Below are 22,868 nucleotides of genomic sequence, written 5' to 3'. Positions count from 1 at the left end.
GAGGAAGAGAGAGTGACTACATGGAGGCCAGGGGGTTTCTTCTGGGGTGTGGACATACTTTGGAACCAGGTAGAGGCGGCAGTTGCACAGCATCGTGAGTGTGCTGAAGCCACTGAATTGTACACACTACAACAGGTAATTAAAACATGAAATAATAGAATAAACACATCTGCCTTACCTTTAGGAGTTCATGATCTTAACTTGGTGCCTTTAGATTCCCAGGTCCGGCTAAGGCAGAGCCAGGTAGATTCCCAAGCCTCCGTTTCACCATCTGAAGGTAGGAGCCTGGAGCCTCAGCACACTCCAGGCTTCATGGTTTACACAGAGAATGACCCATAAGTCCTCCATCTGGAGACAGCTGCTGCCAGCATCTAGTACAATCACTCAGATGTTTCTCTCTGCATGCTGTGTCTGGTAGTTTTGAGTTATATTTTTCCAAAAATAAGGTTTTTTTTGTAAGACTTCATTTATTTGACAGAGAGCACAAGCAAGGGGAGCTGCAGGCGGAGGCAGAGGGAGAAGCATCTCCCAGCAGAGCAGGGGGCCTGAGGCAGGACTCGATCCCAGGCCCCTGGGATCATGACCTGAGTCAAAGGCAGACGCTTCACTGACTGAGCCACCCAGGTGTCCACCAAAATGAGTTAAAACCTACTGTTTTATAGTCTTTTATTTCTTGGAGTTATATTTTGACCCCCCCACCCCATGTCAATAAATCTTCATTATTTATGGCTGTGAGGAAGGATGAAAAGCCTGAATGGAAACGAAGGCCCCTGAGTTTTGAGGAGGCCACAGGAGCCACAGGCCACAGGAGCCCAGTGAGAGTACAGAGAGAGTACAGGCCTGGGGACAGACCACAGAACTCTGGTCCTTCACTTTGACTATTAGGGTTTTGACTGGTTAATATTAGACTCGCTAGGAAAACTCCACTGTACTTTGGAGTCCTCTGTCCCTCCCTTTTGATTCCTCGTTCAAATTTTGCTTAACATTGAAATGTTAAAATGTACAAAATCATGGCTCACCCCTCAGATTTCATGTTAAACTCTACCCCTGTGGCCTTGTTGAGTGCCAAAGACCTGGCATGTCAGCAGTCTCCATTCACTGGGCCCAGACCCCAGCCGCTAGGCCTCAAGGTGGTACCACTAGGGGCAGCCATGATCTTTCTCTCCAAGTCTGACTCTCTCCAGCACCTCTAGTTCTTCTAGAAATGTGGTTGTCATCCCTGACCCCTTCCTTGTCCTTATTGCCATTTGGGTCATTATAAACTCCTGCCATTTCAGCCCCCAAAATGCACCTACGAGTGGGCTGCTTCTCACCATCTGGGTCCCCTCACTTGGGTCCAAGCCACCACTGACTCTTGTAGGGCCTCTGCTGGCCCATGTGGCTCCTTAGTGGACATAGAACAAGGTACCCCTTTCACACAGTCACAGCCCATTAGATACACAGCCCAGTGGGCAGTGATGCTTTTGAGCAAATAAGAAACGGGTCCCTTTTCTTTGGCCAGACTCAGCTCTGTGGTAGGACTCCGGTTTGGCGAGTGCAAGAGGGCCCTATTTTTGTTGGGACTAGCCCTTCCGGGCCAGGTGCTCTTGGACAGAGAGCAACCTGCGTATCTGTACCTAGCCTGTGGGGTGGGGAATATGTGCTTCCACGACTGTCTCCTCCCATTCAACTCTCCAGATGTAGCCAGAGCAACACTCGTGCACGCACACATGCACGTACACAAGTACACACACCCCTGCTTACATTACTCCCCGGGTAAAAGCATATGGGTGGCCTCCCGCCGCTTTTGCAGTAGAGTCCAAACTCCATACCTGGGAGGACAGGCCCCTCGCGTCCAGGCCCTAGGCGCCCTCACCTCCCTGTCCCTCCCTCCTTGGCCATGTTGGCCAACTTTCCCGGAAGACCTCGCCTTTGTCCCGCCGCCTCAAGGTCTTCACGCCTCCGCTCCCGCAGCCCCGCAGCCCCGCAGCCCCGCAGCCCTGCCCCGCGGGTGTGAGAGGCTGCGGGGCTCCCCGCGCCCGGTGGCAGGAGGTCCGAGGGCCTCCCAGCGCCGACGTCCTGGGTGTGCCGGGCCCTCTGCTCCGGGCCGCCTGCCCACGTGGCCCACAGGAGCGTCCCATGCTTGCATATGCTTGAGGGGCGCTGTGACCCTGGCTTCAGGAGCTGGGGGGCTTCACCGTGCGTCGGGGTGAAGGGCGAGCGGAGAGGCGCACCGGAGTCTTGGAGGTGGGGGAAGCAGCCCCCTCGACAGCATATATGTGTCCCAGAGAAGGGATTTTTCTGTTTTGTTGTCCCCTGCTTTAGTTGATCTCAGTGCAAAAAATTTCACAGCTGCTACAGCACAGACCATGACTAAGGAGCAGAACGCACAGCAGGTGCACCCCAGGCTGTGCCCATTAGCTGCATGGCAGCGTTGCTCTAGGTGAAGAGGTCGCCAGGCACTTAGTACTTGAATCCTGCACAAGAGTACCAAGAAAAGAAGGAAGGGAAAGGAGGGGATCACAGGGGAGGGGAGAAGAAATAGGAGGGAGGGAAGGAAGGAAGGAAGGAAGGAAGGAAGGAAGGAAGGAAGGATGGAAGGAAGGAAGGAAGGAAGGAAGGAAGGAAGGAAGGAAGGAAGGGAGGGAGGGAGGGAAGAGGAGGGAAGGAAGGAAAGGAAGGAAGGGAAGGAAGGAAAGGAAGGAAGGAGGGAAGGAAGGAAAGAGAATGAGGGAAGGAGGGAAAGGAGGGGAGGAGGGGAAGGAAGGAAAGGAAGGGAAAGGAAAGAAGGAAAGGAAAGGAAAGGAAAGGAAAGGAAAGGAAAGGAAAGGAAAGAAAGGAGGAAGGAGGGAAGGAAGGAAAAGAAGGAAGGAGGGAAGGAAGGAAAAAGAAGGAGGGAACGAAGGAAGGGAGGGGAGGAAGGAAAGGAAGGAAAGGAAAGGAAGGAAGGAGGGAAGGAAGGAAAGGAAAGGAGGGAAGGAAGGAAAGGAATGGAAAGGAAAGAGGGAAGGAAGGAAGGAAAAGAAGGAAAGGAAGAGGAGGGGAGGAACGAAAGGAAGGAAAGAAGGAAGGAAAGGAAAGGAAAGGAAAGAAGGAAGGGAAAGAAGGAAAGGAAGAGGAAGGAAGGAAGGAAGGAAAGGAGGGAAGGAAGGAAGGAAAGGAAAGGAAAGAAGGAAGGGAAAGAAGGAAAGGAAGAGGAGGGAAGGAAGGAAGGAAAGGAGGGAAGGAAGGAAGGGAAGGAAGGAAAGGAAGGAAGGGAAGGAAAGGAAGGAGGGAAGGAAGGAAAGGAAGGGCCTAGTGAGATGAGGGCAGGGAACTGCAGATGGTGTTTCCCTCTGGGCAGGGAGAGTAGGGAGGGAAAGAAGGAAAGAGAGTAGAGCCTGGGCAGGGAGAGTACTTGCGCGCTGAGCCAGGGGTCTGGGCTCTGGCCCATGATGACAGCACAGGGTGAGGCTTGCAATCTCCAGGCTCCTAGAGGCTGTGTGAAGGAGACGCGGGTGCACACCAGAGCACATCCAGGTGCCAACTGGGAGATGCTCCAGGCGTGAACCACCACGGGAGGAAGAGCGTAGGCCATCTGCAAGGGCAAGATCTCCTGAGACCTTCCAGATCCTGCTTCCTCCTCCAGGCGAATTCCCGAGCAATCATAGAAGTGAGGAAAATGGAATTCCTGCTCCCTCATGGCCCAGGCGCAGCCTTAGGATCCTGGGGTTTATGATTATGAAATGTGCAGAAACCAGCCAATGAGGTGGCCATCGGGGAAGGCCTGGTTCCTGGTGGTGAAGCAAGCCCGGGCAGTCTCTCCTGGATGCCAGTCAGAGGCTGAGGGCAGAGGCCATCCTGACACTGCTCTGGACATTCAAGGCTGTTGCGGTAGCAGGTGAGAGGGCTCGGGTTGAAGTACAGTGTCTTGAGAGAGGCCTGGAACCCCAGACCCTCTTCTGGGTAGCAGGTCTGATGTTTGACTCTTATACCACCTCGGCAGCCCCAAAATTTGCAGTTGAGGGGGAAGGAGCCTGGGGGCACCCGGGTGGCTCGGTTGGTTAAGCGTCTGTCTTCGGCTCAGGTCATGATCTCAGGGTTCTGGGGTGGAGCCCCAAGTCGGGCTCCCTGCTCAGCTGAGAATCTGCTTCCAGCCCCGACATCCTCTGTCCCTCATCCCCACTCGTGCTCACTCTCTCTCTCAAATAAAATCAAATCTTTTTCAAAAGGGTGGGAGAAGGAGCCTTTGTTGAAACTTTAACTTGGGAACACAGGATTCCTGCCATGCATGGTACCTAGAGAGGGACCGGCAGGCGGGGGGACACATGGTCTGGCTGCTGCATGGTGCCGCTCCGTCGTACCACGAAGCTAAGTGAGCCGGTAAAAGGGAAGGAGGGTGGAGAGGAGGGTGTTTTATACACCAGAGCTTTGTGTGTATTATTTTATTAAATCCTCAAAACAATCCCGGAAGGCAGCTTTTCATTTTATCCTGTTCTACAGATGAAGAAACAGGTTCAGAGAAGTTAGGTGACATGCCAAGGCCACACAGCTAGGAAGGGATGGAGCCAGGATCACATGCAAATCATTCTGGCCCCACACATTCTCCCAGTGGCTGTTACCTACATCCTCTAGGGCAGAAGCAAAAAGAAATGCCCTCGAGCAGGGTCTCCGGGACGCGTGGGCGGTGGCAGAGATGGGCACTCACGGGGCTTCCCGTCTCTTCCCCAGGGCTGCGGGCGGTGCGCGAGGACACCAGCTCACTCACCCTCCTGCGCTTGGAGACTCCGGGCCCGCGGTCGCCCATGGCTCCGTACCACATCCGCAAGTACCAGGAGAGGGACCGCCCACGGGTCCTGGACTTGTTCTCCAAGGGAATGGAGGAGCACGCCCCCACCACCTTCCGCCACGTCCTGAAGCTGCCCCGAACCCTGGCGCTCTTGCTTGGGGTGCCCCTCGCCCTCTTCCTGGCCTCTGGCTCCTGGCTCCTGGTCTTCGTCGCCAGCCTCGCCCTCCTCACTGCCCTGAGATTCTTCTCCAAATACCCCTGGGTCCAGTTTAAAGTCCTGTGTTTGCGCTCAGACCTGTCTGACATCACCAAGTCCTACCTGGGTGAGCCCGGCTCCTGCTTCTGGGTGGCCGAGGCCGCCGGGCAGGTGGTGGGCATGGTGGGCGTGCTGCCCGCTGCCGAGCGCCCCCTGCGGAGGGAGCAGCTGCAGCTCTTCCACCTGTGCGTGGCCTCTGAGTGCCGAGGTCAGGGGGTGGCCAAAGCCCTGCTCAGGACGGTCCTGCAGTTCGCCCGTGACCAGGGCTACAGCCAAGTGGTCCTCCACACCACCATGCTGCAGCGCTCGGCCGTGGCCCTCTACCAGCGCATGGGCTTCCAGAAGACGGGCCAGTTCTTCCCCTCCCTGAACTGGAGGCTATTTGCTATTCCTTCGTGTGTGTTTGTCTACCCCTTGCCCTCTGCTCAGGCCTCGCAGGCACAGGGGCAGGCGGGGGGGCCCTGATCCGGTTCCTTGTGCCTTAGTCCGGGGAGGGCTGGCTCTGCCCTGGTAGCAAGCCAGGCCCCGAGAGTCAGTGCGACAGCACAGGAGCCTGCTGCTCCTTCCGTGGGAACTGGGGGGCGGCAGGGTGGCTCTACTCCTTTCTGTCTTTTGGGATGGCCGCGGTTTCATTTATCCAGTGCCACGAGAGGGCTGCATTAAAACACACACCGGGCAGCCCGGGTGGCTCAGCAGTTTAACGCCTGCCTTTGGCCCAGGGCGTGATCCTGGAGTCAGGGATCGAGTCCCGCATCGGGCTCCCTGCATGGAGCCTGCTTCTCCCTCTGCCTGTGTCTCTGCCTCCCTCTCTCTCTCTCTCTGTGTCTCTCATGAATAAATACATAAAATCTTTAAAAAACAAAAACAACACACCAGTAAACATTTCTTTAGTTCACGCATCGGTGGTCAGCAATTTCGGCTGGGCTTGGCTGGCACCCTTGGGGTCTCAGAGGGCACAATGCACACCTCATTGTAGGACTGGCTGGGGTGACAGGGCCACTGGGTGGGCTCGTTTCCCAGCATACAAGCTCAGTGGCAGGTTTAGGGTCATTGCAGAGGAGCCGAGAGTGAAGCAGAAACCAACCAATGCTTTTCCAAGCTTCTCGGGTGTCCTGTCGGCTGACATCCCAGTCTCAGGAAGAGAAATGGGCCCAGCTTCTTCCGGAAGAGGAGCTGAAGCACAGAGCAAAGGGGGCCGAGAAAGAGAGCGGGAAGAATTCTGGGAGAAGCACGGGGGCCACAATGCCCCCAGCCTGCTTTGCCCCCCCTATCTCTGCTGGAAGGGAGGACGGAGTGGGATTTAACAGGGGCTAGAGCTAGAAGTGGTGCAGCCCCCCCCCCCCCCCCACTGGCCAAGCCCCCCTCACTGGCCCGGCATGCCTGAAGGGAGGCTGGGGATGTGTATCCGGGAAGAGGAAATGGGGTTGGTGAGTTTCTCGGGCCTGCCACACTGGGACCTGCCGCTCGTCCCCAAGTGCTCAGAACTCCGGATACTTACAGAAGCCTCAGGCCTGACCCCCTGTCCCCAAGCCTCTGATACAGCGGCGAGTCCTGTAGGCACAGCGTGTACCTGGTCCAGTTAGCTCATCGCCAGCACTGGGTCCCCCGCCCAGAGGCTGGGTCCCAGGATCCAGGGAGTCCCTTGATGGGAAGTCCAGGCACCCTTTCGGTCTGGGTGTTGTGACACAGCCGTGTTTAGGGCCCCCCCCCATCCTGGCTCATAGCTTATCTCCTTCGAAGGGTCAGTCAGGCCGCAAACCAGGCCGGAACCTGCCAACTGGCATTGTTACAGGCACATCTCACCTAAATGGGGACCTGTCATCAAACATGCATGTTTGTTACCTAAGACCCTGGGCCTCACCTGTGTCACCCTCCACTGGGTCTCTTTTCTCCCTAGTCTCGGGTCACCCACAGTCCCTCTGCCACCAGGCATTCTACCTCCCCAGGCCTGCACCCTTTGCACCTTCCCTGCATGCTTCTCACAAACCTGGAACGTCTAAACCTCCTGTTACACCGTGCCCCACCTCCACCCCCTGTTCTTTTTTTTTTTTTTTAAGATTTTATTTATTTATTCATGAGAGACAGAGAGAGGCAGAGACATAGGCAGAGAGAGAAGCAGGTTTCATGCAGGGAGCCCGACGTGGGACTCGATCCCGGGACTCCAGGATCATGCCCTGGGCATGAAGGCAGGAGCTAAACCACTGAGCCACCCAGGGATCCCTCCACCCCCTATTCTAAATCAAGCTTCTGTTTCCTCGCAGTTCCAGCTTCTAGTGATGCCGGGGCCTTGGGCCCAGGCTCTCTGAGAGGTAGGAAGAGGGGGGGCACCAGCCTCTACTGCTGTTCCCACCAGCTTCCCCTGGCCCAGCCAGATGGCCTGGCCAGAGGAACTCCCAGATGGGCGCCAGCTGGTGCTGGAGATGGGGGAGGCCCACAGTGGTCCCAATGCTTTGAAAGTTTTCCTAAGTGACAATTAATTGGTTTTGCTGATCCCATATAGATACGGTCCATGTCCTCCCGGGTTTTACAGGCCAGAGGGGGCTGAGACACCAAGGAGGGAGCCAGTGGGGATATGTTGTCATAAGTGTGGGGATGGTGGTCCATCACTTGTTCCAATTCCCTGCACTCACTATCCAACCACCCTGAGCTAGAATTTTTCTTTCTTTCTTTCTTTCTTTCTTTCTTTCTTTCTTTCTTTCTTTCTTTCTTTCTTTCTTTCTTTCTTTCTTTCTTCTTTCTTTCTTTCTTTCTTTCTTTCTTTCTTTCTTCTTTCTTTCTTTTTCTTTCTCTCTTTCTCTCTCTCTTTCTCTCTCTTTCTTTCTTTCTTTCTTTCTTTGTTTGTTTGTTTCTTTCTTTCTTTCTTTTTTTGACTTTATTTATTCATGAGAGACACAGAGAGAGAGGCAGAGGGAGAAGCAGGCTCCCTTCAGGGAGCCCAATGTGGGACTCGATCCCAGGACCCCGGGGTCACGACCTGAGCCAAAGGTAGATGCTCAACCGCTGAGCCACCCAGGCACCCTTCTTCTAATTCTTTCAATAAACCAAAGCTATCTTTCTGTTTCAGGCCTCCATACATGCTTCCCTCTGCCTGGAAACACTCTTCTTCTGCCCCCTCCCACCCTTCCTCTTTGTTTGAAAAGTGCTTTGTTAAAATGTGTTCCTCCAATTTTCAGCTGAGTGGCCAGGGTAATTGATTGGAAAGATAACTTCTGAGCAGGGGGGAAGCAGTTCATCCTACTCTTACTCGGGCAGTTATTGCTATTCATCCCTGCTACTCAAAGTGTGGTCCCCAGATCAGCAGAAGCACAATTCCTGGAAGCCTGTTAGAAGTAATCGTGAACACAAAGCTTATTAGGCACACGAGATTGGTATTAGCATGTTAGTGTTAGTCCTAGACAGTTTTCTTTTAAATGCCATGTTGCGGCCAGCCTCCCAGGAGACTCTGGCTCCACCTCGGGCAGAGTAAGTCAGGGGACTGCACTGTCCCCCATTGTCTGATCCACAGAGGGTGCTCTAGCAGCCAGAGACAGAGGCCAGGCCTGTCTTGGATATTACTTGTTTGCTCATCTTCCCCAGGCTGGATCCACGCTCAGTCAGTGGAGTTGTCGTTGTTGTTATCTTTTAAAGATTTTATTTATTTATTTATTTATGAGAGATGCACAGAGAGGCAGAGACACAGGCAGAGGGAGAAGCAGGCTCCATGAGGGAGCCCGACATGGGACTCAATCCCAGGACCCCAGGATCACAACCTGAGCCAAAGGCTGACACTCAACCGCTGAGCCACCCAGACGTCCCTCAATCAGCAGAGTTTTAAGCAGTGCTTTTCTGCAGGGTTCAGGTAAGGGACCCAAAGACATACAGGTGGATATGTTGGAAGGAGGGTATTTAGGTCAAGATAGGGGGTTAAGGATAATGGGAAGTTAAATTGGAACTTCAGGACCAGGTATGATAGCTAAGAAATAAGATCTGAGACTCAAATGTAGAAATTCCAAAGGAGGTGCTCAAGACAGTTTAGAGGGTCACCTAGGGTTAGGGGAAAGGGAAACGGGGAGTGATGGCTGCAAGTTTTCTTTGGGGGCCATGGAAATGTTCCAAGTCTCCACATAGGTGGTGGCTGCACAACATTGTGAATATAATAAAAAAGGAAGAGCTTAGATGGCTCTAAAACCCAAAGGAGGATACAAAAGGTTGGAGACAGCAGAGATGATGAGAGATTGTTATGGGAGTCACAGCTGGCCATGAGTCTGCCCCAATGGAGCAAAGGATGGGCAAGGGGCGCCCTGCAGCCCCAAGCCACCTGGCAGAGAAGCCTTGAGGACACCACGTACCCTTCTGCTGTGGAACAAGAGCTGATGGTTGATGTTTTCCTGAGGAATTTAAAAGTCCCAGTCAGTGCCTACAGGCCTGGGACTCTGGCAGAGGCAGATGGCTGGCTGTGTGTGTGAGAGAGAAGGGGGTGGGACCGGAGGAGAAAGTGAGGACAGAGGTGAGGCAGTGGTGTGCAGGGAAAGGCAAAGTGCAGATCTAGGACTTGTGACAAGCCTTTGGGCAAGTGTAGGGGATTGATAGTTTTCCAAAAGGTAGAAAAGACAGAGTGTGGTCCAAGATAATTTTAGAGGTCAGTGATTTGGCCCTAGCCGTAAAAAACCCTAGAACGCTGACTCCAAGCTTCCCTTTACTTTTCTTCAGCTAATAAGTAATTTGTTCAATTTGAAAGATGAGGTTTTTATTCTGAACTTGGTAAAATTTTAAGAACGTCAGAGTTTCCTTTTATGTAACAGCGTACTGGTCAAACTAGGGTAAATTTGTTCTTGGTTTTGCCTGCCAGCACATGGCTCTCCTGCCTGGCACACATGCGTGTGCCTGCATCGGGGTACCTGCAGGAAGATCTGGTGGCCTGTGTTCCCCCTCTCTTCCCCTGCCTGCCCCCCTTCCTCCTTATAGTTTTAATATCGTGACAAAGTATACATTACATAAAATCTACCATTTATGGTAGACGATTTTAAAATGTAGAGTTCAGTAGCATTAACTACATTCAAAATGTTGTGCAACTATCATCACTAACTACTTCCAGAACTTTCTAATTACCCCAAAGAGAAACTCTGTACCCATTAGGCAATAATTCTCCCTCCACCCCTCCTCCCAGTCCCTGGCACACATTAGTCCACTTTCTGTCTCTGAATTTGCTTACTCTAGGTATCCTGATCAAGTGGTCATACTCTATTTGCCCTCTTGTGTGTGGCTTATTTCACTTATCATCATGTTTTTAAGGTTCATCCATAACGTAGCATCTATCAGAATTTAATTACCTTTTAAAGACTGAGTAATATGGTGTATTATATACTTTATATACACACACACCACATTTTGCTCATTCATTCACGTGTTGATGGACATTCGGGTTGTTACCACTTTTTGACCAGAGTTGATTTGTTTTTAAAACCATTCAGGGGGCAGCCCGGGTGGCTCAGTGGTTTAGCACTGCCTTCAGCCCAAGGCATGATCCTGGAGACCTGGGATCCAGTCCCACATCGGGCTCCCTGCATGGAGCCTGCTTCTCCCTCTGCCTGTGTCTCTCTCTCTCTCTCTCTCTCTCTCTGTGTGTGTGTCTCATGAATAAAGAAATAAAGAAATAAAGAAATAAAGTCTTAAAAAAAAACATTCAGGAGGGGAAGCCTGGGTGGCTCAGTGATTGAGCGTCTGCCTTTGGCTCAGTTCGTGATCCTGGGGTCCTGAGATCGAGTCCCACAGTGGGGAGCCTGCCTCTCCCTCTGCCTGTGTCTCTGCCTCTCTCTCTGTATCTCTCATGAATAAATAGATAAAATCTTAAAAAAAGAACATTCAGGAAAAAAAAAAACATTTAAGCTACAGTGGGGACATAGTGAATTTTTAATTGGGAGACATTATCAGGGAGGTTCACGAATACATTTTGCTTGCATTATAAACCAGGTGGTTGCCTTCTGAGCAAGATCAGTGTGAAAATGCTCAGCTCTGTAGACCAGGGAGGTCCTTGTGTCGATTTTGCTAAATCTGAGTCTTATTCTATGTGGTTTATTTTAGGAACAGCTACACAGAAAATATGGACCTGTGACTGGCGGCACACCGGAGTTTTAAAGCTAGCAGCCGAATGGACAGGATGGCAACCACCTTGAGCATTAGTAGAAATTAAACAGGAGCACTGCCCTGCGGGCCTAGTCACCGAGAGCTATGGCCAGAAGGCCGGCCCATGGTGGGGAGCAGAAGCTAAAGTTCCTCCCTCCGGCCAACATCTCCCTTCTGGGGGCATTTTAATTCACTGGGGCATGAACCAGAGGGGCACCAGCTACTTGAAGCAGATGCCCAGTGAGGTGGGGAAGTGCCTACTCACGGTGTGTGGGTCTAGGGAACAGGAGGGTGGAGCACCCTGTTGGGGGGCTGGGCCAGAGCCCTGATCTTACCAGAAGCTTGGGGGCTCGAGGGAGCCAGGTTAGGCAGGATGGTGGGTGTGAGCTGAGCTCTCTCCATGGTGCATTCTGAGATGGGAAGGAGAAGAGGTGGGGGTGTTGGGTAGCAACATGGGGAGGGTCCCTTTCCCTCAACCACTGAAGGCATGAATAGCCTGGATCCCTGAAGCTGTTGGGTAACCTGGGGATCTTCAAACAGGGGACCCAGTTGGATATGAGGGACTCCAGAGTGGTCATAGGAAGCTGACCTGCAGCACACACCTGCCTGGTGAGGGGCAGATGGGAGGAAGGTGGACAGGAGAAAGCTGCGGGCTGCCACACAGATTCCTACCTGGGAGGTCACCCAGGCCACCCCTTCTCTCCGGCTGCTCCCCTACACAGCATTCCTTTATTCTGACTGTTACCTTGTTTTCCTTTCAAATGATTTAAAATGTATTTTGTCCTCACTGTTGATAGTATGTAGTTTGTTTATTGAATTGTCTTAGCTTAATTTATCTGCTCTTAGGCTTCCTGACCATTTTTATTTTCCCCTTCTAAAAAGTTTGTTATACATATGCTACCTTAATTTATAAACTCCTGGCTTCATTGCATATTTAAAAAACTATTTTATTTCTTCTTAAATAAATCATGCCTATAAAATTTTTTTTCTGTTGACATTAAAAAAAAAAAAAGATTTATTTGAGAGTGAGAGAGCACCAGAGGGATAGGGAGAAGCAGACTCCCTGCTGAGCAGGAAGCCCAATGCGAAGCTTGATCCCGGGACCCTGGGATCATGGCCCGAGCCCAAGGAAGATGATTAACTGACTGAGCCACCCAATTACCCCTTCTGTTGACATTTTATTTTATTTTATTTTATTTTTTTAAATTTTTATTTATTTATGACAGTCACACAGAGAGAGAGAGAGAGGGGCAGAGACACAGGCAGAGGGAGAAGCAGGCTCCATGCACCGGGAGCCCGACGTGGGATTCGATCCCGGGTCTCCAGGATCGCGCCCTGGGCCAAAGGCAGGCGCCAAACCGCTGCGCCACCCAGGGATCCCTGTTGACATTTTAAATATTTTAATTTGGGCTTTTCAATTCCAAGCTATACCTTTTACAAATATCTTGATGTTTGTTTGTGATTTTTATTTCTTGTAAATTGTAATTCCTTTCAGGATATTCCATTTTTTTTTATTGTGAAAAGTATATCTAACATAGAATTTTAACACTTTAAACATTTTAAATTGTACGATCAGTAGCATTAGGTACATTTGCTTTGTCATGTAAGCATTGCCACCATCCACTCTCACTATTCCAGACAGTTTCTGGACCCACCAAACACCAGCTCTCTGTTCCTCCTCCTCCAGCCCCTGGTAACCTCTATGCTACTTTCTGCTCTGATTTGCCCATTCTAGGTACCTCATGTAAATGGACCATATGATAGTTATCCTTCTGTGTCTAATTATTTTTTTTTCTCTCACTCTCAATCACTGTTTTTAAACTTTTATCTTTTTGGATTTTTATCTATTTTCATTGCATCCTTAATTAAAAATTGTATTTATACTAGCAGGTTTTGCTTTGTTGTACTGATGGGGTCACCCCAGATGGGAAGGCTGTCTGCCCTCCACTTCTTTCAAGTTATCTCCTTGGTGCCCTTCAGTAGATTTACCCTCTTCAAAGCTGGCTTTCCAAAGTCTCTCTGGATGACTTGAGATGAGGAATCAAAAAAATTCCTCCACGGCATTCAGCACCCTTAGGTTGCTCTCCTCTGATATTAAGTGGGGACTTTCTTGGTTTCATCCCTCCCCTTTCCCATTTTCCCGGCATCAGCTTACCGTGACCCTAGTCCCTGTAGACTCCATTTGCCAGATAAAAAATAGGACCACACACTGCAGTAAATTTGAATTTCACATAAACAGTGGGTAATTTTTTAGTATGTTTCAAATACAGCACTTACACTAAATCATTTTTTTTTTCATTCAGAATTAAATTTCACTGGAAGTCCTGTAGTTTAATTTGCTAAATCTGGCAGCCCTACTGTGGAAGCTGCCTAGAATTCTAAGTTTTCGTATTTGTTTAGTAATCTCTATACCCAGTGTGGGGCTCAAAATCACAGTCCTGAGTTCAAGAATCAGATGCTCTACCAACTGAGCCAGCCAGGTGCTCCCCACTATCCAGAATTCTAAACTCGAGTTGGGTCCACAGGCTGCCATCTTTGTCTTCAGAAGTCCAGAAGGAGGAGATATGGACCAGGTTCTTTCCTCTCTGCCTTTTCTTCCAGGCTCTACAGAAAAACACACCAGACTGAGTTGATCTATGATAATTTGTTTTACTATAGGGCAAGGGCCATTTCAGAAAGGGATTACAATGTAGGTGCAGATGCTTCACGGATCTAGGCAGGCCTTCACCACTTGGATAGGTTGACGTGCATTCCCTGTAGGTAGAGGGCTTCAGGGACTGACTCACCGCCAAGAAATCCAGAAGGTGAGTGTGGGGCCTAGCCTGGCTAAGACCCTGGGGTTGGCCTGCACTCCCAGAGTTTGCTGGGACAGAGGATACGCAATTATTTTCTGAGGACCAGATTTGGGACATGCAGGCACACACATGAGGCTGGCATGGAGCATTCTGCTAATAATGTACATTTCCAATTCATAATAAAATTAAGCAATTTATTGTATTTGCACAGGCCAGTGTGTTCTTTTGTCAAACTGCCTTGCTCATGCTTTTATTTAGTCCATCTTTCTATAGATTGTCTTTTTTTTTTTTTAATGACTCATAGGAGCTCTTGATATATTTTGGATACAAATCCTTTGTTGGTTACATGTGCTACACTTCTGTGCCTTGTATTTTCACTGTCTTAATGGTGTATTTGTTTGTTTATTTATTTATGGGGTGAGGAAGGGCAGAAGGAGAGGGAAAATCTTAAGCAGACTCCAGCCCAGAGTAGAGCCTGACATAGGGCTCAAGCTAAAAAGCCTGAGATGATAACCTGAGCTGAAATCAAGAGGTAGATGCTTGACTGAGCCACCCAGGTGCCCCTATGGTGTCTTCTAATAAACAGAATTTTTATATTTCATTAATTGAATTTATCAATCTTTTTCTTTATGGTTTGCACTTTGTTCCTTAAGACATTTTTCCTTAAGTTCTTAGAGATACTTTCCTATATTCTAACTTTTTTGTTTTGCTCTTCACATTTATTTATTTAAATATTTATTTATTTATTCCTGAGAGACACAGAGAGAGAGAGGCAGAGACACAGGCAGAGGGAGAAGCAGGCTCCATGCAGGGAGCCCGATGTGGGACTTGATCCCAGGACTCCAGGATCATGCCTTGGGCCAAAGGCAGGCACTAAACCGCTGAGCCACTCAGGGATCCCTCTGCCCTTCACATTTAAGTCTTTAGTTTTTTTCTCTCAAAATCACATATGTACCAATCTATTTTAAAGAGTCAGACGGAGTTCTATGGATTTGTGATGTGTAAGAGCAACCTTATACTTCCCTGTGCATACTCACTTCCATGTCTTCACAATTAAAAAAGAATTAATTCCAGGATAATTAACATACAGTGTTATATTAGTTTCAGGTGTACAATATAGTGATTCAACACTTGCATACATCACCTGGTGCTCATCGCAAGTGCCCTCCTTAATCCCCATCACCTATTTCCCTCATTCCCCTACCTACCTCCCTTCTGGTAACGGTCTGTTTGTTCTCTAGTTAGGAGACTGGTTCTTGGTTTGTCTCTTTTTTTGTTTCCTTGTTTTGTTTCTTAAATTCCATGTATGAGTGAAATCATATGGTATTTCTTTCTCTTATTCTGCTTAGCATTATATCCTTTAGATCTATCCATGTTGTTGCAAATGATAGAATTTCATTCTTTTTTTATGGCTAATATTCCACTGTGTGTGTATACCACCTCTCCTTTATCCATTGATTCATCAATGGACACTTGGGCTGCTTCCGTATCTTGGCTACTGTAAATAATGCTGCAATAAACATAGGGGTGCATATATCTTTTCAAATTAGTGTTTTCATATTCTTTGGGCACATACCTAGTAGTGTAATTACTGGATCATATGGTAATTCTACTTTTAATTTTTTGAGGAACATCCATATTGTTTTGTAGAGTGGCTGCACCAGTTTCCATTCCCAACAGTGCCCAAGGGTTCCTTTTTCTCCACATTCTTGCCAACACTTGTTTCTTTTTTTTTTTTTTTAAAGATTTTATTTATTCATGAGAGACATAGAGAGAGGCAGAGACACAGGCAGAGGGAGAAGCAGGCCCCATGCAGGGAGCCCAATGTGGGACTCGATCCTGGGATTCCAGGATCACGCCCTGAGCAGAAGGCAGATGCTCAACCGCTGAGCCACCTGGGTGTCCCCAACCATTTTTAATTGGATTATTTTTGGTTTTAGAATTGAATTGTATAAGTTCTTTATATATTTTGGATACTAGCCCCTTATGGGAAGTCATTTACTAATCTCTTCTCCGATCTTTTTGTTTTGTTGCTTGATTCATTGTGCAGCTTTTAATTTTGATATAGTCCCAAAAGTTTGCTTTTGTTTCCTTTCCCTCAGGAGATATATCTAGAAAAACGTTGCTATGGCTGATGTCAAAGAAATTATTGCCTGTGCTCTCTTCTAGGGTTTTTATGATTTTGGGTCTCACTCACTTCCATGTCTTTAATGGACTTGTGTGGCTTCTTTTCTATTGCTCAGTTTTAAACTTGTCTGTGGATTAGTTACTGGGAGTTGAGGCCATGTCTACACCATGCATATACACTCTTCCCACTTCCCTGCTTCCCAGTGAGGTTAGACCGCTAGTCAGGGAACATTAATATACTGTATTTGTTGTAAGCTAAATTACATAGTAAAACTATGATTACTTTTTTTTAAAGATTTTATTTATTTATTCACGAGAGACACGGATTGAGAGAGAGGCAGAGACACAGGCAGAGGGAGAAGCAGGCTCCATACAGGGAGCCCGATGTGGGACTCGATCCTGGGTCTCCAGGATCAGGCCTTGGGCTGAAGGTGGCGCTAAACCGCTGAGCCACCCGGGCTGCCCTACTTATTTATGTAGAAATTTGGTTTGTTTTCTTTCCCTTGGAATTATCTTGTTTAGATTTCTATATAGTTGACACTTTACTCAGTTCCAAATTCTCTCAGATTAGTTTAAATAGAGAACCATGATATTAATATGCTTCAGGCAACCTATCAATTAGATCTCCCTGAAGTCTTTCCTAGAGCCTCTAGCCTCCAATCTGGACTGGGGACCCTCTGTGTGCCATCTAACAAACTCTTATTGAGTCAAACACATGCTTCACACTGTGTTAGGCCTGGCAAAACAAAGGGATCAGGGAGGGGTGCCTGGCTGGCTGAATCAGCAGAGCATGCAACTCTTGATCTTGGGGTCATGAGTTTGAGCCCCATGTTTGGTGTAGAGGTTACTTTATTATTATTTCTAAAGATTTTATTTATTCACGAGAGACACACAGAGAGAGGGAGATGTAAGCAGGCTCCCTATAGGGAGCCCAATGTGGAACTCGATACCAGGACCCTGGGATCACGCTCTGAGCCGAAGGCAGATGCTCAACCACTGAGCCACCCAGGCATCTTTAGAGATTACTTTAAAAAAATAAAATCTTAGGGATTTTACTGGTGCCTGTCTTTTACATGAAGCTAAGTGGGCATTCTTGGTCCAGCCCCATCTGCCTCATGGCCAGTTAAGGTTCTTAGATTCTACTGTTAAGCTATCTTGTGTGGGGAGTAACAGGTGAGGCTGGGTGAACACTGAGATGAGAATGGGCCAGGGATCCTAGGAATATGTGAATCTGGCCATGCCCCCTTTGGAGACATGTGGGACCCCAAGCCCCATGCATGGCAATAGTAAGACTACCCAGAATAAAGGTGCCAGCATCAAAGCATCAAAGGAAGCAAGTCCAGGGACAGAGTGAGAAACACACCACACACACAGGGAGGGAGAGAAGGGTAATTTATCCCACCAAGGAGGGGGTTGGCTTGGGTTACTGAGTATTTTCTGGCCAGCTACAGCTCTTTGAAAGATGTAGGCAGAGCAGATAGGGCTAGGGCTATGGACCAAAATGAAAAGCCACACATATGTACCTTGTGACTGTTAATACCCTTAACCTGTAGCCCAGCCATATTTGGAAGATGACCCAGCCTTGGCGGTGGTAGTTAAGTTTTCTTACATCAGGGACTTCATCAAGGGGAGCTGCCAATGGGGGACTTGTCGGGATGAGCCAAGAATGCCCCCTAGAGGCCAATAATGTTGGTTTTTAACTTTTGATCCTATTCAGATCCACTCTGTACCACCTCCCCACCAGGATTCAGAAGTCTTTAGTGAGAAATTGGGAAAGTGCTATAAGTGAGGGGTCACTGCCAGTAAAAATAAAACTAACACAGTAGGTTAAAACATCCCATGCTCCCCAACAGGTAAAGATGAAGACCAGGGTAACAAATCAGCTTGGCCCAAGGCTCTAATGGGCCAGAACAATCATTTGGGACATGAAATGCATTGTGATTTACAGACAAAACACTCTGCCTTCTTCATACACTCCGTCACCCACACTGCATGTACTGATGGTCACTGGAAGCCTCCAGGTTTGCTGGAGGAGGGTAGTAACAAAAGGTGCCCTCAGAGAAGAAAAGTGGCTGGGAGGCTGGAGCCTAACCTCCAGGAAAAAGCAGGGCAAGTGGATTCTTAGGTTAGGTGTGAACTGGATCTAGGAAGAAGCAATTCAAGAATTCTTTCTTGGCTGTCGGCTTGAAACACTAACATTTTTCCTACATCAAACTTCACACACTGAAGGTTCTTTTCTCTGAGCCTTCTTCATTGCTTCCTTCTGGTAGGAAGGGAGCTTTGGTGGCACCACCTGAGCTGTGCTTGGTGGCAGGGTCTGCTCTTTAACTTGGCCTCTGCGGAAGCCTTCTGGGGAGGCAGTTGGTCCCTTACTGCCCTGCTGGGGCTTCTCTCATTCTTTTAGAATGAGGCCGATTAGCACCTTCCCTCTCTAAACTCTGGGCTTTAGCTGTCATTCCAGGTTACAGAATTAATTAAATGCTTTATGTACATTATTAGGTTTATTAACTCATGGTTTCCCAAAGTGGTTATCCAAGTTATAAATGTTGGTTCCATGTCTGATGATAAATGCTCTGAGGCTTCAATCTTGAAAAGAGGGTGGCTGGAAGGAAATTCACTAGAGGGTAGAGGCCTCTGGGAAGCTGGAATGAAGCTAAGAGGAGGCTCTTGACTCAAGGTGCCTGGTCCGCTGAGAGCATCTGCACATGCCCAACAGCTACTCTACCCAGACACCATCTCCAACAAAGCCCATGACAGCTATCATCACGTCCTGCCGTGTTTGTAAAGAAACGCTACATTTCATTCCCATAGCCCATATCCCTTGACTGATGCTTTTAGGTTGAGATTCCCCATACACCTCAGGAGAGACATTGCATAGCTCTCTGCATATTTCTAGATGGTAAAGAAATGATCCTTCGCTGCTTGCTGTACTATGAATCAATCAAAAGTTATTTATTTTCTAAAACTATAAAAACACATACAAAAAGGGACTTATTTGTGGCCAGAGTTCAGAAATGATATCATTGTGACAAACATTCCTGTGGGCAGGGCCACTGTGGAGAAAGTACTGCTACCAAACCATTAATAATCTTAATCACCAATCGGTCTCAGACTCTTCAGGTTACTACTTCTAAATTACACATGGACAACGAGTTAAGTTTTATTAAACCAGACTCATAAAAGTAAGGATTGTGCTTCTTCAGGTTGATAAAATATAATTCCAAGATTCTGAGGAAAATAATCTTTTATCAGTTCCAGGGAACTTTTCTCCCCAAGAGTTGATTGGTCACTTTCTGTGGAAGAAAAGAAAGACAGGAAAAAATTAGATACTTTTGCCATCAGAAGCGGACAGCCGCTTCTCACCCCAGATATGTAGCTGAGACCAGTGGGGTTCTACCCAAATCTTATCTTCCCCAGCTATAGCAACTATGGTAATCATGCAAAAAATTCTTCTTGAGGTGTTTAGGAAAGATGATCTATATAGTCAGTATGTATTATTTCTGTACAGTCCTTCTGTACAGATTTAATATCCGGATAGACTCATCCATCCATCAGTTCAAACATACAAGCACAATAAAAGGCCTGGCCTGTGACGCTGGCACACTGGACAGGCCATGTGGTGCCGGGGGACCCCTTCCTCGAAGGGCCCGGCCTGGCCCAGCCCAGCTCCGGGTGTGTTCCAGAAGCAGTTCTCCAATCCCACATCGGTCTGGTATAAACTCGTCTTTTGGATTCTGACTTTCAGAGTCCTCTGGCGGTGAAGTGAAGGGGTTGGGAAGGAAATGAAAACAGTGAAGGATATGGGCCTTCAGGCAAGGCAGCCTGCCTGGCTTTTCAAGGAATATTTTGATAGCAAGTCTCCTGGCCTCCGAGGGTCTGGGACTTGCAGCATTACTGATTCCACTGGGCCCATGGGCAGGAAATGGTGGCGGCTTTGAGGCTCTGACTCCCCAAGCTGCCAACTTTATACTATACTTAGACATTTTCCAGTTTATTTTACAACCTCTAGAGGTTATCTGACTAACCAATAAGGGGTATAAACTATCATTTGGGGGTAGAGAATGAAAACCCAACAATTTTGATAGATTAGGACTTTCTACCATAACTCCTAAGTATGGAATTTGGTTTCATTCCAAATATATACCTGGAAGGTGCCTTTTTTAGATTTACCTTTTAAGATTTTTAGATTTAGACAGGTGCCTTCCAAATTTTAGCAGTGGTACAACGCATCACAAGCTTAAGTTTACTCCCCAGATATGTAATGGTTAATTCAACAGGTCATATGTGTTTCTCTCAATTTCTCTTTCCCCTGATAAAGCTGATGGATCCTGCTCCAGGACTGACTGACCTTCTTGAATAGCTGAGCTCGCAGCCGGTATGACTTATATTCCAATCTCCTCTTCTCCTCTTCTCTCTTTCTCTGCACTTCTGGAAGCTGCTCATAAATTCTTAGGAACGGTGCCAAAAGGAAAACAAAAAGCAGTGAGATTACCTAACCACAGAGGGACATGATCTCTTCTCCCCCATCTCCCTGAGGTATGCTGCTCTCAGGGCATTGGGCCCTCAGAGACAGGCCCCAGAACCCTGGGGTGGGCCTGTTTCCTGTTACACTGTTGGAAACAAAGAACACTGGCCCGGGGTGCTCATGATCTGGGAGGGCAGACAGATGAACAAAAACATCAAGAAATCCAGCTTATAGTGGTTACTTCTGAGAAAGGTGTGGAATAAAGGAGTGGAGATAACAGCTTCTCACTCTATATGCAAAAATGTACAGTTTCAATATAAGAATACAGATGTGTTAATTAGTATATTTTTAAACACACAGAAAATAATAAGAAAAGCACAATCATGGCCCTAGGTACAAAATGCTACATAGATTTCCAAGAAATGAAAGGTGGGTCTTAAAGAGAGGAGCAGAGAGGGGATGAGAGGAGAAGGGAGTATTAGAAAGAGTCAAGGCCTCAGAGAGGTGTGCAGGGAAGCAGGTGGGAAGCAGAAGAGGTGAAGGTGAGGTGGGCTGTGTAGGGTCTTGCAGCCATGTGAAAACCCTGGCCTCTGTCCTATCAAAGGCTGGGTGCCACTGATTTTAAGTAGGGAGGAACATGATTAAACATGCATTTGATAAATATACTCTAATTGGAAATGATCTAAATTTCCAACCAAAGAAGAGTGAAACAGATTATGGAATATAATGGAATTATTACAAAGCATAAAAAAGATATTTCAAAGAATTTTTAATCATATGGGAAAATGTTCACAATATAATGTTGAGCAAAATAAAGCAGGCTACAAACCTATATATACACTATCATCAGCAATTTGAGAAAAAATAAGTGTGTGAATACAGGTCTCTGCAAAACCCCCACTCCTGCCAGAAACAGGACTAGGGTCAGTTCAGTTCAGATGGAAGGATGATCAGTGACATTTATTTTCTTCTTTCTATTTCTCTATATTTTCCAAAGTTTTCTATAATTTGAAGAGTATCATTTAAAATGATGTAGAGGCTCTGTGGGAACTAAATGAGAAATAAGAAAGAACAGAAGCAGGAAGAAGAGCATCCTCTGAAAGTGGAGGCCAGCCTGCATCAAGGCAGTGAGAGCAAGTTCCAGAGCAATCACACTGAGTGCCCAGAATGTGCTAGTTGGCTCTGTGTGTGTGTGTGGTGGGTGGGGTGGCGTGGGGTGGGGGGGATAACACGGCTAGAGGCGCCTGCTCCCCAGCTTCCAGCTGGATGTGTGGCAGGTCTGTTTCGGATATGGTGGAGGCAATCAGTAACTGACAACACTAGGGCAAAGGTCAGGAACAAGAGTAAAGAGGAACAGACTTTTTTTTTTAAGATTTTATTATTTATTCATGAGAGACACACAGAGAGAGAGAGAGAGAGAGAGAGAGAGAGAGACAGGCAGAGACACAGGCAGAGGGAGAAGCAGGCCCCATGCCAGGCGCCCGACGCGGGACTCGATCCTGGGACTCTAGGACCAGGCCCCAGGCCAAAGGCAGGCACTAAACCGCTGAGCCACCCAGGGGCCTCCAGGAATAGACATTCTTAAATGTCACTGTTGATGAAAACCACATGTGATATCACCTCACACCTGTTAGAATGGTCATTATTAAAGAAGCAAGAGATAACAGGTGTCTGCCAGGATGTGAAGAAAGGGAACCCTTGTGCACTGCTGGTGGGGAATGTGAATTGGTGCAGCCACTGCAGGAAACAGTGGAGGCTCCTTAAACAATTAAAAATAGAACCACCAGGATCCCTGGGTGGTGCAGCGGTTTGGCGCTTGCCTTTGGCCCAGGGCGCGATTCTGGAGACCCGGGATTGAATCCCACGTCGGGCTCCCAGTGCATGGAGCCTGCTTCTCCCTCTGCCTGTGTCTCTGCCTCTCTCTCTCTCTGTGACTATCATAAATAAATAAAAAAAAATTAATAAAAATGGAACCACCATAAGCAACCTAAGGGTCCATCAACAGATGAATGGATAAAGCAAATGTATTATTATATTATTATTCAGTCATAAAAAAGAAGAAAATCTTTCCATTTGCAACGTGAATGGACCTTGAGGACGTTATGCTATGAAATAAGTCAGATGGAGAAAGGCAAAATTGTATGATCTCATTTACACATGGAATCTAAAAATATCAAACTTGGGGCTCATGAAACCTGGGTGGCTCAGTCTGTTAAGCGTCTGCCTTCAGCTTGGGTTGTGATCCCAGGACCCTGAGCATTGGGCTCCCTGCTCAGCGAGGAATCTGCTTCTCCCTCTCCCTCTGCAACCCCCTGCCCATGGTCTTTCTCTCTCTTAAATCTTTAAAGATTTAAATAAAATCTTAAACAAACAAAC

The 22,868-nt window shown here is 47.9% G+C and overlaps 2 protein-coding genes across 2 annotated transcripts in view; one reads left to right on the top strand and one right to left on the bottom strand.

Moving 5' to 3' along the window:
- The first annotated feature begins 3,166 nt into the window (after nt 1–3,166).
- NAT8 (N-acetyltransferase 8 (putative)) lies at nt 3,167–5,873 on the top strand. Its single transcript, XM_077842916.1, has 2 exons — nt 3,167–3,859; nt 4,690–5,873. The coding sequence occupies exon 2, from the start codon at nt 4,764–4,766 to the stop codon at nt 5,466–5,468; it is 705 nt and encodes a 234-aa protein (XP_077699042.1). The 5' UTR covers nt 3,167–3,859; nt 4,690–4,763; the 3' UTR covers nt 5,469–5,873.
- A 13,082-nt stretch (nt 5,874–18,955) lies between these two features.
- Nucleotides 18,956–22,868, bottom strand: part of ALMS1 (ALMS1 centrosome and basal body associated protein) — a 216,461-nt gene continuing 212,548 nt past the window's right edge. Inside the window, exons 24-25 of the mRNA XM_077842914.1 lie at nt 20,376–20,475; nt 18,956–19,320 (exon numbers count right to left, since the gene is read on the bottom strand). Coding sequence (XP_077699040.1) covers nt 19,276–19,320; nt 20,376–20,475 — 145 coding nt within the window. The 3' untranslated portion in view covers nt 18,956–19,275. The remainder of the gene's footprint in view (nt 19,321–20,375; nt 20,476–22,868) is intronic.

Source organism: Canis aureus, chromosome 12, assembly GCF_053574225.1.
Source record: "Canis aureus isolate CA01 chromosome 12, VMU_Caureus_v.1.0, whole genome shotgun sequence".
Lineage (NCBI taxonomy): Eukaryota > Metazoa > Chordata > Mammalia > Carnivora > Canidae > Canis > Canis aureus.
Note: the sequence above shows the minus strand (reverse complement) of the source record. Positions and strands in the feature narration are given on the sequence as shown.

Coding starts and splice junctions, on each gene's coding strand:
- NAT8 (XM_077842916.1), top strand. CDS start 4,764: ATGGCTCCGTACCACATCCGCAAGTACCAGGAGAGGGACCGCCCACGG.